This window comes from Myotis daubentonii, chromosome 2 (genome assembly GCF_963259705.1).
Source record: "Myotis daubentonii chromosome 2, mMyoDau2.1, whole genome shotgun sequence".
In the NCBI taxonomy this organism is placed as follows: Eukaryota; Metazoa; Chordata; class Mammalia; order Chiroptera; family Vespertilionidae; genus Myotis; species Myotis daubentonii.
In genome coordinates, this window is record NC_081841.1 from 157931190 (window position 1) to 157948132 (window position 16943).

The window sequence follows — 16943 nt, forward strand, 5'->3', positions numbered from 1 at the left end:
TAATTTCAATCTTTAGAACATGATGTATGTTCTTTGAAGAATTTCATTAAAGTAAAATCCATTCAGCAAGTATAATTTTAATACATTGTTGTACAATAAATTAATTTATTTCAACAGCTTAATTCTTTTATCATATTTATATGCTTTCCTTTCCAGAGTTTGCTATGAGATGGAGAATAAGGGAGACATTAAAGAATTGCTTAGGAGAGAATCTCAAAATGATTACTAAAACAAAATAGATAATGAGTTTTATTCAGACATAAGAAAGAAGCAGTTCAATGTCTACAGGGAAACTACGTAAACTGGTAATGTCATTTCATTTGTGTAATAACCTTTAACCTCCAAGATGGGACTGAAGTAGGACAAAGAGGAAGAATATTTAATTTAATACTTCAACACACTGTTTTATAGTCTTGCATCATAAATCCACCAATCAATAAAGCACAATCTTTAGCAATGTTCCATCTTTATAAAACTAGCCACAATAATAAATGAAAATTTAAGAGGAATACTCTCTCACTGTAAGAAAAAAAGGTCATACTAATAAACTAATAATGCTAACAGAATAACAATAAAGGAAAAGCTTCATTTATTGCCTCTGGGTAGAATGAGAAGTATTGGTCTCTAGGATAATTCAGAATCAAAGGTTGAATTCAAAAAGAGGTATTATAAAATAAAAAATATAAAATGTTCAGTATTATATTCATGTGATTAATTAAACATTTGAAAAATTGCATTGTCTAGTTGCCTCCTCTACACCACAAAATGCATTATATTTTATCAACTTAAAATATTTTCTTAGGGTAAGTCTAAACACAGCTCATTTCCCTAATAAAGGATTTTTTTCATTTAGCTTTACTTTATTTTCATTTTCATCTATCCATTAAAGATTCTATCACATGCTATTGATGTGGGGAGAAGATATTTCTGTCATTAAATGTTCTCTTGATATAACTTTTAACTTACAAAATTGAAGTTTACCGGTACTTTGTATAACCTAAACTCCTGAACTTTAACACAACTCAGACTTAGGTCAAAAAAATATTGACTGGACACATAATATGCTTTAGTGTCCTAGGTCCTGCTTATGTATAAGTAACCAAAACTGAGAAAAGTCCTATCTCCCATGCAGCATGTATCATAAACTAGTATTCACACTGATTAAGTGTGACACCCTAATCCCTTGTTCTGGAAAAATAAACAGAGAAGACAAATGGTAGAATTGGGATTCCAGATTTAGGAAAATGTTAAAAGGACTTTTAGGAGACATAGTAAATGATGTTAATATACTTGCATCTGGTACAGGCTCAAGTAACCACCATTGAAACCCTATGACTCAAAGCTCTAAACTGATGCATCTAGAGATATTCACATAGCCCTTTGCATTTGTTTTGATGACGACACTCAAGAAATACTCAGTTTTGCTCGATGTAAAAATGGTAGGACCCATAAGTATAATCATAACCAACTTAATTATATTCTCCTCCTATCTCTTCAAACTTATTCAATGGTGGTAAGAAAAAATATTTTCCACAGGCCACCTCATACTTTCTAAGATTACTATTTGGTAATATAATAAGTATAGTTACTTTATCCAGTAACATACAGTTTTGACTCAAATTATAATTCATATCTATGTAATAATAAACACTAGCATCTTAATTAAAACTTAAGACATTTTCCTTTACAACACTGAAAGAAGGGAGCATACAGGGAGGAAAGCAAGGAGGACAAGGTAAGTTCTGAATTGGCCAATGATGCCAACATTTGGCATCACTCCTTCTGGGCAGAGCTAATGTTTGAAGCCAACTTTTTATCTAGTTAAGTCACTGTGCATGTTCTTAGAGGCTATCACCAATAAATCAAATTGGAGTCTAAGTTCCTCTGCCCCTTAATTTCTGCATAGTTATAACTGGATGCTTGATTCAGGTGGATTTGGGGGCAAGGCTATTTAATGATGGTGTTTCCATCAGAAGCACATCATGTCTGCTTAATCGTATTTTATGATGCCAGCCACCACCAATGATCATGGGCTAGACTCACCACTTTATTAGGACTTGAAATTTGGTTATACTTAATATATCATTCTTTACTCATTTATTTGTTAGAAGATATATACGAATGGAAATTTCCCTAGAAAATTATTTGGTTACCCTCAGGTACAGCTTATATGGGAAATGCTTGACTCCACCACCCCTCTATGTAAACCTTTATCTTTCCTTTAAAAGAATCAATTCCCTACAATTCTCCAAAGGTGAAGAATGAGCTTACATTTTAGTATTGCTACAAGCTCATGGATTTAAATGTATGAGATCTGTTTGAATACAGAGATGTATGGTATCCTTAGTGGTGGTTGTGTTTTAATAATCTCTTTTCCTTGCTATTGTCCCTTTTCCATCCTATCTAATAAAAGACAAAAAGGGTAATTGACTGTACCTTCGCTACACTTCCCATTGGCTAATCAGGGTGATATGCAAATTAACCATCAACAAAGATGACGGCCAGCAGCCACACAGCTGAAGCGAGCAAGAGGCTTGCTTGCTCCAGTGATGAAGGAAGCCAAGGTTCCCTGTCTGCCGCGGCCCAACAAAGTTTCAATTATAGAAGGTAAATAAATCCCAGAATTAAAAAAAAAGAAAAAAAGGAGAGGCTGGGAACTTCAGTCGCCGGCCAGCCTGAAAATGGCCCTCAGCCCTTCACCCAGACTGGCCAGGCACCCCAGTGGGGACCCTCACCCTAAAGGGGGTGTGGTCAGTCTGAAAACAGCCATCAGCCCCTCACCCAGGCTGGCCAGGCACCCAAGCGGGACCCCCACCTTGATCCAGGACAGCCTTCAGGGCAAACCAGCTGGCCCCCACCTGTGCACTAGGCATCTATCCTATATAGCAAAAGGGTAATATGCAAACTGACCCTAACAGCAGAAAGACTGGGAATGACTGGTCACTATGACACACACTGACCACCAGGGGGCAGACGCTCAATGCAGGAGCTGCCCTCTGGTGGTCAGTGCGCTCCCACAGGGGGAGCTCTGCTCAGCCACAAGCCAGGCTGATGGATGCCAGTACAATGGTGGTGGTGGGAGCCTCTCCTGCCTCCTCAGCAGCGCTAAGGATGTCCGACTGCAGCGTAGGTCTGCTCCCCGCTGGCGAGTGGACATCCCCGAAGGCTGCTGGGCTGCCAGAGGGATGTCTGATTGCCAGCTTAGGCCCAAATCCCCTGGGGAGCAGGCCTAAGCCAGCAGGTGGTCATCCCCCGAGGGGTCCCGGACTGCGAGAGGGCAAGACCGGCTGAGGGACACGCCCCCCAAGTGCACAAATTTTTGTTCACCAGGCCTCTAGTATTTAATACTAATACTCAAACATTAAAAGAAAACACATTAACTGTTTTTCTAAATCCAAGTATAAATTATATGAAATCTATTTTCATGAGAGAAACATTTATGTCTAAAAGTAATGCATATATCTGGAGTTATTTATGGTTTCCCCAAAATAAACTCTTCTGTATCTAAGAAAAACATGAGACATGTGACATTGCTCTAATATTTTAATCTACTTGGGAAATCAGGTCACTCTGGTTCTAGCTTTTATAATCGTTAAACATTTTAAACTTCATGCACGTAAAGCCTTATTTACTAATATAGCATCTTAAGGACCTGTTTTGAAGGAAAGTATTAGAGAATGAAAAATTTATTCTTTGTATTGTTTACTGTTTTTTTTCAAGGTTTAATTCTTTAAAAGAGATTGGCATAAAGTGTTTGTTTCTCTCACACATAATACTAGCTAGCGCGCTTGCGCACACACACACACCCACGCATACACACACACCCCAGGTCAGCAAAGAAAATTAACAAATTTAAATCACATTTCCTAGTCTTAGAAAACCATATAATTGGTGTAAATATATCTTTATTCAATATTGTAGAATAAGAAATATTCCTCCAGAATCCATGTTTCAAAACCCTAAAATATACTGTCTTCTTTTCAATTTTCAATTTTTTTTAACAAGAACATTTTTTTTGAAGTCTTTTTGATATCATTGTGAATTTATTAAATAAAAAGTGAAAAAATATTGATTCAATCTGGGGTATTTGGGGTTATTTGATGAATTATACCCAACGAGAATCAATTAGTAGAACATTTCAACCTATTAAGAATTCTCTAATGACAAGAAGAATTGATTTCTTGATTTATACTGTTTATTTTCCTCAGTGATTTAAGGCAATACAAGTAATACATCTTTTTATAATGTGGAAATGATACAAAGATCATATAAATAGATAATATGAATATTTAGAGATTTAATACTTAAAAGTATCTAATGAACCTAAATCAGTGGACTGGGAAAGAAACAAAATGAATAAGTGCAAATTCTTAATACAAGTAAAAGATTTAGAATTGGCCTAGAATTTCATGTCAGAAAGTCACGAAATGTACGGAGTCACAAATTCAACTAGCAAACCAGTTTTATGAATTATGATTACATTTATATGCTCTTATCCAAATTGAGGTTTATGCCAGTACTGGTGTCTCTCTACTGTCCAGTTCACTTCTAGAATTCCAACAATGTTATATGGGAAGGGTTGGGGAGGAGGTGGGTAATTTTTTTTAATGGTCAACCAAAATGCTTGATGAGAATTGGTCAGAAAAAAGCAGAATATTGGGTCTGGAGGAAAGAAACACTATAGATGACCTACTAAACAGTGAGATGATTAGAACACAGAAGAATTCATAGATATTTTCCTTTCCAAGAAAATATAACAAAGTTAAGGTAGAAACTATGGAGATGATTATTTTAATTTGATTCAGGAATACCCCCGTCAGTCTTACATTTGCTAAAGGTATAAGAGGTTTTCTACAAAGGCTCAGATATATAAAAATGGATAAGGGGGATACAGGAATTATTTATCCACCATGGTGGAAGCTCAATTATATAACATCTAATATTCCAAGCTTATGTCTTCATGTTCCATGAATGTTAAGTAGTAAAGATATGTGGGTCTCACTAATAATAATAGACTAATACAGAGCTTATAATAATTTAATATATTCTTATAGATAGTGACTATTAGCTGTTTAAATTAGAATTAATATTTTCTAAATAGTATATGTTCATTTCCTTCTTAGAATTATTTCACAAAAATATTTCCTGTAGTCCAAGACAATCAGCCAGAGGAAGTTTAAATTTAATACTTGGTAAACTTCATATTGAACGCAAATAACAATGTTATGGAGGTACTGTGTTCATCTAAATAATTGTCTTTTGTTCAATGCTTTCAATTTCTTTTTTATTTCCAATGCCAAATCCTATGGCTGGATAGTGTTTGAGAGATGAATTTAAGCTGCCACAACCTATGACTCACATGGGTTTGAGTTCACCAGAGCTCTAATGCAAGGATCACAGCTAGTAAGTGGCAGAACCATAATTTAATACTCTGGTCTTCTGAAAACAAATCACTATTTCCAACATGTTACGATTCATAACACCATACACACAAACACACACATGCATGGATGCATGCATGCACACACATAACCAGACATATAAGCACACACAAAATTTAAACATATCATTTAATGTCCTGTGTTTCTCTTTTAATAGATACAGTAGAGAACTTGAAATTAGCCTAGGTTGCCTAAATCTTGTACCCCTGGTTCTAATTACTACAAGTTTTTTTTTTTCTTTTTCATAATCTGTTCACTATCACTTAACTTTCTGAAGTTAGAATTACTTGTGGAATAGAAAAACAGATTAAGAGACAGTGGCTTAAGATGATGTTTGGTGTCAGCCAAAACAATCCTGTGAGAAACAATTACCTTAATAACAGATGTCTCCACTCTAGATGGGGGACTCTGAACTTGTGCTGCTGCCGCCATATTTGCAATGGTGCTGAGATGATTCATCTGGCTCATTGCCATGGTGACAGATGCTGGAGGTAGGCTGACAGGAATGAGAGGGTGGGGCATCATCATAAAAGGAAGTTCCAGTCCTATAAAAAATACACATATATCATCATTGCTCTGGTCAAATAGAACTATGAAACACGGCATATACCATTTATTAAAATGGTTAAAAACATAAATTGTTGAGAATTGAACCATTCAAAGATGTCCTAATAATGACAACCAAACGAGAAACATTGGCTCTCTTTGTATGCAACAAAACCCGCTTGTCACTCAGGGAAATTAGGCTTACTGCTAACTAGTTTGAAGCTATGTCTTCCCATATCACCACTCTTCACGTGTGTAGTACAAATGGTCACTTCTTTGCCAAATTATTCTTCTGATCAGCCTAATTCTTGATTAAAATACTAGGGTTTCCTTTAACTTATCACAATTAGTTTTCTAATATAGTATGTTTCTATTATGTCCTATATATTTTTTTTCTTTTCAATTACCATTTTTAGTACTAAAATTGCCATCATATCCGTGGGCAGAAGGTGGCCCTGCTGAAGTGGGTGGAGAGGCTGACTACATGGAAGGCTATGCACCCTTGGCATGCTGGGGTGGGTAACAGAAGCCTGAGATCCCTGGAGTGGGGCGTGGGGGTGGAGTACAGTGTTTCCTTATCCAAAGAACCATCCTTTCTGCCTGTGGGGAATGAATATAAAATATTTGGATACAATATTATTCCAAATCTTCTAATGACTAATTTGAAATGAGGTCTTAAAAAGAATATTCCATTTTGGAGATTGGCTAAGTGATTTCTTAGGAAATAAGCTAATTTCCCCTAAACCCTGTTTTCTTTCTGTTTTTCTATTTCTTGGGTAATTTATCAATTTAAAAAAAAAATTCTACAGCAATTAGCCTATTTGCAGAGTCTAATCCTGTTCAACTAACCATCCTATCTAATAAAAGAGAAAAATGGTAATTGGCATACGACGATACCCTTTTCATTGGCTAATCAGGGCTATATGAAAATTAACTGCCAACTATGATTGGCAGTTAACTGCCAACTAAGATTGGCAGTTAACTGCCAACAAGATGGCGGTTAATTTGCATATGTAGGCACAATGCAGGGAGGCGAAAGGGAAAGCAGGAAGAAGCCCCCTGCCACTGACAGTGATCGGAAACCCAGAGGGGAGCTAAGAGCTGGGGGCCAGGGCAAAGGCGGCCCTGTGGCCGCCTTTGCCCTGCCCCCCAGCCATGATCGGAGAATCAGGTGCCTTTTCCGCCCTGGCCAGTGATAGCAGGAAGTAGGGGTGGAGCCAGCGATGGGAGCTGGGCACGGTCGAAGCTGGCAGTCCCGGGAGCTAGGGGTCCCTTGCCTGGGCCTAAAGCGGAGCCCACGATTGCGGGGCCGTTGCAGCTGCGGGTCCCCGCTGCCCGGGCCGGACGCCTCAGCCAGAGGCCTCAGGCCTGGTCAAGGGGCCGATCCGGTGATTGGTGATCGGAGGGTGATGAGGGTCAACTCCTCTGGCTGAGGCATCAGGCCTGGGTGGGGGGCGGAGCCGGGGATAGGGGGGATATGATGGTCCACTGGCCCAGCCCTGAAGCCTGGGTCAGAGGCGTCAGGCTTGGGCGGGGGGTGGAGCAAGCGATCAGAGGGAGATGGGGGTCCCCTGCCCAGGCATGATTCCTGGGCCAGAGGCCTCAGGCCTGGGCGGGGGTCAGAGCCAGTGATCGGGGGGAGATGGGGGTCCCCTGTCCAAGCCTGACACCTCTGGCGGAGGCATCAGGCCTGGGCAAGGGGCCGATCAGGCGATCGGAGGGTGATGGGGGTCTACGCCTCTGGCCGAGGCGTCAGGCCTGGGCAAGGGGCCGATCCTGCGATTGGAGGGTGATGGGGGTCAACGCCTGAGGGCTCCCAGTATGTGAGAGGGGGCAGGCTGGGCTGAGGGACACTCCCCTCCCCACACACACCCAGTGCACGAATTTCGTGCACCGGGCCCCTAGTCTTAATATAAAATGGGCTCTATTATATACCTAAAGAATTCATTACTTCCTTGAAATGAAGCACACTGATAGTTATAGAATGCAGAGGTATCCTTGTAAACAATATTCTAGTTTCCATTCAAAGTTAAAGTTCCCCACTTAATTCCACAGCAAATCCTAAACATGGAACCATTAAATGCCCAGCCTTGTTAGACATAGTGGAGAAAACTCAAAAGATTGTTTTAGGAAACAAAATAATGTCAAAGCAATAAATTAAATATATGTGAATTAATAGATACATCATTTATTTTCAACTTCAGAGAAATAAAAGTTTATGATTGTGTTAATATCAGTGCTGAAGTCAAAACACTACATTCAAGGGCTCACATTTCAGTATTGGTGGCCATGTCATTTAAATTTTGATGTCCCCAAATTAAATTATTTTAACACTAATTTATTGCTTAACTGAATCTGTCAAATATATGAACTACCCACTTAAAAATGTTTTGTAATATCCCTGTCAGCTTATGAGATTTCCTTTTTTTTAAAAAAAGATACCATATTTTTATGTAATATGCTTAGAAACTGCAAAGTTGGTAAAGCTCCAATTTAAATGCTTTAGCTCTATTAAAAGCTTCGTTGTAAAATCTCTCCAACACAGTTTTTAATGAAGAATACTTAGTTACTGCCATGATTTTTTTCCATTTACTTCATGAAGACAGTTAAGGTTCAATATAAATTCAAACTCATTAGCTCAATACTGTCTGGATCTTAGAGTAAATTGTTCAGAAGTGGATAATGAAAACTCAATTCAAATTCTTCAGCAATCAAACAAAGCAATTTTATTAAACAATGAAAAGAATCAATTAAATGCATATCTTTATTATCTTTATTATTTTATAAGAAACCATGACAGCTTTTGGCATAAAAATAAGTTTATAGCTTCATACAAAAATTACTCACATAAAAGAATTCTTCCAGCTTACTCTTATACAGTGATGTAGATATTTACTTTTATATTCACAAATTTAGGTATCCTTATTTCTCCACTCATGACTTATTTGATATTTATATCAAGGTCCTAGTCAAATGTGCAAAAACTATAAATATGTGAATTTTTCAAATAAATGATGTCAGGAGAATATTCAGTGACAAAACAGTTTAAACATTTCCACATTATATTGCCTTTATAAAAGTATATGGAAAATTTTTTCATTGCATGTTTACTTTTTATGTTATCAATTAATAGAAGAAATGGTGCATACTCACTGACTATTTGGATATAGAAACAATACTGCAATAGATGTTATTTGAATATGAGAACCACATTGGAAATATATAATTAATAGTTAATTTTCTCCAATGTTATATTTCATTTAAAATATCCAATAATAGAAGGATTGTATTTTTATAATAGATTGCTTATTTGAGGATAATTAATATATGGAGTAGAGAATGATATTCATATCCATTATTTTAGATTCAGTTTAAGTTCTGTTTATAACTATTATCTACTGTTTTTCTGTTTACTTGAACTAATTTCCTTTTTTATTTGAATTCTAATTGCCACTTAATAAATGGGAAAAGTCATTTTCTCAAATATATTTTAATTTCACTCTTATATCAATAGAAAAGCACTATAATTCTATTTATTCACATTATCAAAGTGGAAAACATTAAGCTAAAATTCTGATTAAATCATCTGGAAAGCAGGGTATAGGCAAAATACTATCTTTTTTCACATTTATTTTGCATCATAGGACATCAGGCCCTTGTGTAAGGATAAATATTAATCATCTATATGTGAATTTTCCATAGCAAGTTTATAACACTAGATGGAATTTTCCCACTACATAAGATGCTGCTAGACATCTCTACCAATCATCATTTGTTAAATACACATGATGTTAGCTCATTTAGGTAATAAATAGAGCCAACAATTAAGAAACTAAGTCTGATGAAAAATATACAATATGTAACTAAGTCAGCTGTAAGTGATTTCTGCATTATTTATAACACCCATCTCCTCTATTAGCATGAATAAATAAGAATTAAAAGTAGGCCATTTCAGAAAAAGACATGTCCATAGTTATTAAATGTATAACTTCAAGTGCTGTAGTTTAAGCCAATATACTTAGTGAGATCAGCCTATTATGCCTACATACAAACATACAGTATACATATATACCTTTAAGATTAAGATTTACTATTATAATCACATAAAAACTTGCAAGAGATGGAAGATTCAATATACAAGAAACATTTCAATATTTGGTAAGGGGAGTTAGAGAGAAACAGAAAATAACCGATTCATTTCTCCTCTTTGATCTTGTAGAATCGTGCTCTTTCTTGGACTTCACAGTGGAATAAAAAGACAAATTCAAGGTAGCCCTCATCTGTCCTCAAAAGGCATGTACTATAACAGGGTGTTGGAGCATGTCATAAAAAAATCCTCATAAAATATAATAAAAATATATAATGGTTTTGAGCCCAAGAAAATGGTCATCAGCTCATGAAAAGATTCAGAGACTGCATCCCCCTCTTTGATTATTTAATCCACAATTAGATTTTAGTGTTGAGGGGAGGGCACTAAAGGGATATCCTATATCTAGTTCTACAAACAGATGTGGAGGAGCACTGGAACAGTCTTAGATAGGAACCTGCTTAAACAGATGTAGGCAGATGTGCACTGCTGATAGCAGAACATGACAGCCAGCTTCTATATGATGAAATTAAGGAGTGTAACCAGCAGCACCATGAGAGCAGCTACTAATGCTGTGGCATGATTTTTGGTGGGGTGATATTAACACATGTAGGGTCTTGAAGCAACCAGATATAAGTAGATATATGAATGCAAGAGAGAAAATTGCAATTAAGACCAACTACCAATTTGGTCTCTAGCTAAAAAGTACCAATTATGCATTTACATTAGCTGAAAAAATGTACTTACCCTGCCTAATTATACTGACATCATAACACAGTAATGGCGAACCAATGACACACGTGTCAGAGGTGACACGCGAACTCATTTTTGTTGTTGATTTTTCTTTGTTAAATGGCATTTAAATATATAAAATAAATATCTAAAATATAAGTCTTTGTTTTACTATGGCTGCAAATATCAAAAAATTTCTATATGTGACACGGCACCAGAGTTAAGTTAGGGTTTTTCAAAATGCTGACACGCCGAGCTCAAAAGGTTCACCATCACTGTCATAACAGCACAATTCACAATAGGTATGATTTGGAAACAGCCTAAGGGCCCATCAGCAGATGAGTGGATTAAAAAACTGTGGTACATCTACACAATGGAATACTATACTGCTGTTATAAAGAAAGAACTCTTACCATTCACAACAGCGTGGAGGGACCTGGAAAGCATTATGCTAAGCAAAATAAGCCAGTCGGAGAAAGATAAATATCACATGACCTCACTCATTTGTGGAATATAATGAACAACATAAACTGATGAACAAAAACAGATCCAGAGACAGAGAAGCATCAAACAGACCGTCAAACCTCAGAGGGAAGGCAAGGGAGGGGGGGGGGGGAGGGGTAGAGATCAACCAAAAGGCTTGTATGTATGCATAATAGCCTAACCAATGGACACAGACACAAGAGCGGGGGGGTGGGGGTGAGGGCATGTGCTGGGGGAGGGGAATGGGGAGAAAGGGAGATATATGTAATACCTTAATCAATAAAAAAAGAATTTATCAATAAGTTCATGCTCAAATATACGGGACTTATGTCCAAAAAGTGATTTCATGGGCATAGGTTTGTTTTTTTTTTTTTTTTCATGTAAAAGATGTGTGTTCCTCGGTGACTAACAAGGTGATCTTAAATTTAGTGTAACTGAATTCAAGCTGTAAGGACAAGTTGTATGGGAGATTCTCTCTCTCTTAAACCCACAGCACCCCAACATTAAAACATGGTTATAGGTTCTGAGAAAGCAAAAACCATGATACACTGTTTCTGTTATTATTATTATTATTATTATTATTATTATTATTATTATTATCTCAGAGCATTTTCCTTGGCTCACCTCCAATTCATATTTTTTGTTGTATTTTATGATGCATAGTTTATGGTGGGACAGGTTGTAAAGACAGTAAAGCCGTCACTGCTCTAAGGGTAACCAGATACTGAACAGTCAGAACTGATGGGTTACAAATATAAAATGGTGATAATTTCCCTCTAATTATCACCTTTTCTGTCACGTTCCCTCTTCTGCCTCTTAATAACCTTTGGCAGATTTTGAGTATTCTAGTTAACACTTATCTCTGCCTCACCATCCCCACCAACACTGGCCAGCACTACAGCCTTAGAGGGCTTGCTCATCTCTGCATCTGTCCTCCTCCTCCGCTGCTACTCCTGGGTAGTGACATAAAGGTCTCTATCCAACTGGCTCCTGCTCAAGTCTTCCCTCTACGGCCACTTCTGTGGCTGGGCTTATGGGCCTCTGACGTGTCTAAATGCTAAGTATCTTCTATTAAGTAATGTCTGGTGCCTTGAGGGAGGCTTTCCAAGGGAACCTCCTAACTGTACAAGTCCCTTTAGCTTCCTGATCTTCCTAAACTGCCATTGTCCTTTGATACTAAGGTCTTCTCCTGCAGTGGGTCTGGTTGTCCTGATGATGTCTATTCTCCCTATCTTGACACATGTTCTCCATTCTTTATCACCCTGCTCCAATATGTACAAAAAACAAAGCATCAGTTCACATCAAAGCAGAAATTCCAATATGAAATGAAGTGGAGACATGTGTGATCCTTGAGTAATTCTCTTGGAACTCCCTTCCCTTTACTTGGTGGTGAAAAGGACCCCCCAAAAAGCGATCAGTAAGCCACAGCCCTCCCCAATAATTGCTATATCTTCACTATAATTATTTCTTCAAATCCTCTCTCCCTGCATTCTTCCCCCTTCCAAATGGTAGGAGGATGTCTGTGGAGTATAGAGTGATAGGCTAGTAATGCTGATTCAACTGCTATTAACAAGAACCAATTGTATTTTATTTTTTACTTTCTTTAAAATGAGGAGTACCTGGTACCTTTTGTTCTGGTGTGGGACCATACCATAGTTAACAGAACCAACAACAGATATGGCTGTATTATAAATAAAATTTTAGTAACTGGTTCTTGTAAATAAACTGATATAAAGGGAAAGAACGGTTGAAATGTCATTTTACAAGTCAATTGAAACTTCAAATTATTGAGACAAAATTTCAAAGACAAAAGTACCATGAATATAAAAATTAAGGAGTGATTAAATTTGGAGATAATCATTATTGAAAGAAAGAGCACTTTATTTTTTTAAAACACAATTTTTAGGTACAAAAGAAAAATGAAACATGTTTTGGGTAAGGTATTAATACTGTTTCTCCTTAATGAAAAAACAACAACAACACAATTTGGATATATGTATGAGTAGCATCAATTAAAATCCTAGCCCAAATGATTATCTTTATTACTGAGTTCTAAGTGTATCTAGTGAGGCTTAGATTTCAAAAGAGAAACCAGTACAGTAGCACTTTATGAGACTTTTAGATAGGACATGTGTAAAATAATCAAACACAAAATTAAGTGACCTGTAAAAAATAAATGTCTTTTAAACTACCATACATTAGAACAGCAAAAGTACGTTTAAATATTATTATCCTTTATAGGTATGTTGACATGCAACTATTTGTTCCTATTTTCCCACAGGCTGACCCTGATAAAGGAGGCAAATCTCAAAGGGACTAATGGTCACACCACTGCTTAGTGAGTGACACTGATAGACTCTGACGGGAACCTGACATTGTCAAGATGCGTTTACAATGAAAATGATGGCAACAGCAGCTGTTTACTCCACTCCATTGGAGACCACTTAGAAGGATGTCAACGGCATTTTAACAATGGAAACAAGACCACTAAGTAAAAGTAAATACTAGTCACAGGTGCTACAGATGTTCAGCTGTTATTTCAGCGGTGGGAGGGAATAAACAAGTTACTATCTTTTAGAGGATTAACGTCACCCTAATGAAATGTCAGCAGTAATACTAGTACTTTGCATAAATAGGAGCAACAGCCTTCTCTTGAGTTACTGTAATGTAATCTTTAAAGCTGTTTCTGGAGGACGATCTGAGCTCGGTTGATCCAGGGTAGAACACATAAACTCTGAAATCTGGCTCAATCTCATCACATGGCTTTATTTTAAAATGAGGGAAAAGTTATGTTTAAAGGTACAATTAATTAGGTGCAGAATTTAAAATATCCCAGTTTAAGTACTCTGTTTTAGCAAAAGAAAAAAAAAAAACACAAACAACCAAAAAACCTCAAATGGTTCCTAATTGGTTTAGGTCAGTGGTCGGCAAACTGCGGCCCCTTGAGTGTGGCTCTTCCACAAAATACCATGTGCGGGCGAGCAAATACAGTGCGATTGAAACTTCGTGCCCACATTCAAGGGGCCAAAGAGCCGCATGTGGCTCACGAGCTGCAGTTTGACGACCACTGGTTTAGGTGATACCAGAGTCTCGTGCTAATTGGTATTAGGCTATTTCCAGAGTCTAAAGTTTATATATGCACACATATCATGTTTGATTTACAAGTGCTGGGGAAAAACAGAACTGGTTGGATGTCATATATCCAATCCTGCTTAGCTTATATTCTGTTATCAATTCATTTTTGTCTTAGAGAGAAAGAACAAGATTGTCATGAGTTCTAATAAATATGAGTCATTTAGGAAAACATGTTGTTTACTCCGAAATAGTTAGACATATTTGTTTGGCTACCTATCATTAACTAAACCATACTCTCTGTTACCCGAGTGTTAAATATTTAATTAGGAATTTCAAACTCTTGTCATACAAGGGCCTTTTTTTATTTTACTTGTGAATATAAAGATATTTTGATATATTTTGTTTTATACATAATGCTAATAACACAGTACTAGAGCTATTAGTGTCTGGGACTCATCCGAACCATCATAATAGTTAAATATCTTCACCAAGTTGAAATACTTCTATTGCCTTACATACTCCTCCATGTTGTTGAGAGTAATGTAAGTTAACATGATGCACAAAATGACACCAAAATATTGGAAATAAGAACTAATTATTTTTTTAATTTTGCTTGAATATTCTTTACCATGGCTTATGACTGCTGAACTAGAAAAAATAAGAAACAAAATCAGAGCTGAAGTTCAAGTCACTAATTTCAGATGGAATACATAAAGGATCCTTCAAGAACAGGGAGATATTACTAAAAATATTTATCCTAAGAATCTTTGAAGAATCATGGAAAACCAAAACAGCATTAGGAAACTTAAGATAGACAATGGCTTTCATTTTAAATGGCCTTGATTTTGAACTCATAAATATTATTTGATGGAGTTAATATATACAGAATGCAATGCTTTATGTATTTTCTTTATGTCATATCAAATCCCAGACAGTTTTGATGCAACTTAAAGTAAAAAGAAGGACCATTATTATAAAGATAAAAGGTTAAATACTTTATGTGGAGAAGACAGAGATAATTATATCGGAAAACACTTGGCTTTTTGATGCTGCTGTTTGCTTTGAACTCATTAGCACCATGCTCAGAGTGTGAACCAGGTAAAACAGATCCTCAAAACAAAACATAGCAAAACAAATGACAGACTTAAACCGGGAAATAGCTGCATAGGACTCGGTATAAAGAAAGAAATAGTAGCCAGCCGCATTTGTTTTTACTAAATGTTGGCGTGTTTTGTTGATATGGACTATAATATCATTGTAAACAAGAGCCAAATGTTTCTATTCAGTTGAAATGATGACATTCCAACAGATTGGTTAAATTCCACAGCTAAAGTACACTGCTATTATTGACAGGGTAGAAATACCAATACTAGAAACACATTTAAGCTTTCTAACCTAAAACATATTTACAAAATCCTCACAGATAAAGTAATTCGGAGTAATGCATCTATGTTACCTTGCTGCATCTTTAACCTTTTTCATTGCCAATGTCAATAAATTTCTACCTTTTTCCACTTTAACTCATCAAATTATTTTTCCATTAGGCAAACAAATGAACTGGAAATTCTCCTCTCTAAAGATAATGTCATTTCCCTATAGTTTTAGAATTAGATTAAATAAAAGTTCAAGTTAATATACTTTCTATACTGTCAGTACAGCAATAAATGTCCTGATATATAATATTAACAATTTTATGTTCATATGTAATTGTTGCTCATGGTCAGCTGAAATCAGTTTTGACTTCTACTGTTTTAGACAACATTTTTAGTCTTAAATTACTTACATTGAATTGAAAAATCTTCTCACCTGAGCCAAAATTGCTATGTAATTTTCTGAAAAGTATAAAATACATGACATACTCATGGGAGTTATTTTAGTATTTCTCATATGTATGGATCTAGTGTTAAATTGTCTTCTCCCTAATCCTTGTTAGCCTCAACAAATGACATCACTAGCTAGCTATATAAGTTAGAAACTTTGGAATCATCTTTATCTCCTCTCTCTCTGTGTGACATCCGTGTCCAATTCCTTTTTATGTCCTGTTGATTTTATCTATGTAATCTATCTCTACACTGTTTCTATATCTGCTGTTGTAATCAGGTCCAAGAAACATCATTACTTTTAAGTACAAATCTTACACGGTTTCTCTCCTGCTTAGAGGACTTCAATTGTTTCCCATTGCTATTAAGGGAAAGGCCCAACATTTCTTGTCTTAATGTAAGCATCACGTGGCCAGGCTTATGTGCCTTCTGCTCCCATTGCATCCACAGCATTTAACAAATTAGGACTAACTCTCAGTTAGTTCTTGAACTGAGAGCTGCAAACCCAGACTGATTCTTACATTCACACGTGGTACATTTCAAACATGAACATCTATAATCTTTGTTCTTAAGTAGCTTATAGTGTGAAAGAAAGATACAAAGATATAGCATATATGCACACAAATGCACACAATTTTATCAGATAGGATGAAAAATAGAGAAGTAGGATAATAAGAAATATGTTTGATATTTTGGAAATAAACTTGGTAGAACTTAATGATCATTTGGAAACAAAGATAAAGAGAAAAAGGTGCCAAT

The 16943-nt window shown here is 36.3% G+C and overlaps 1 protein-coding gene across 2 annotated transcripts in view; it reads right to left on the reverse strand.

Annotated features, from left to right (window-relative positions):
• Positions 1–16943, reverse strand: part of DACH1 (dachshund family transcription factor 1) — a 446835-nt gene that overhangs the window by 141935 nt on the left and 287957 nt on the right. For both annotated transcript variants that reach the window (XM_059684811.1, XM_059684810.1), the window contains one exon: positions 5814–5986. In XM_059684811.1, the coding sequence (XP_059540794.1) occupies positions 5814–5986 (173 nt within the window). The remainder of the gene's footprint in view (positions 1–5813; positions 5987–16943) is intronic.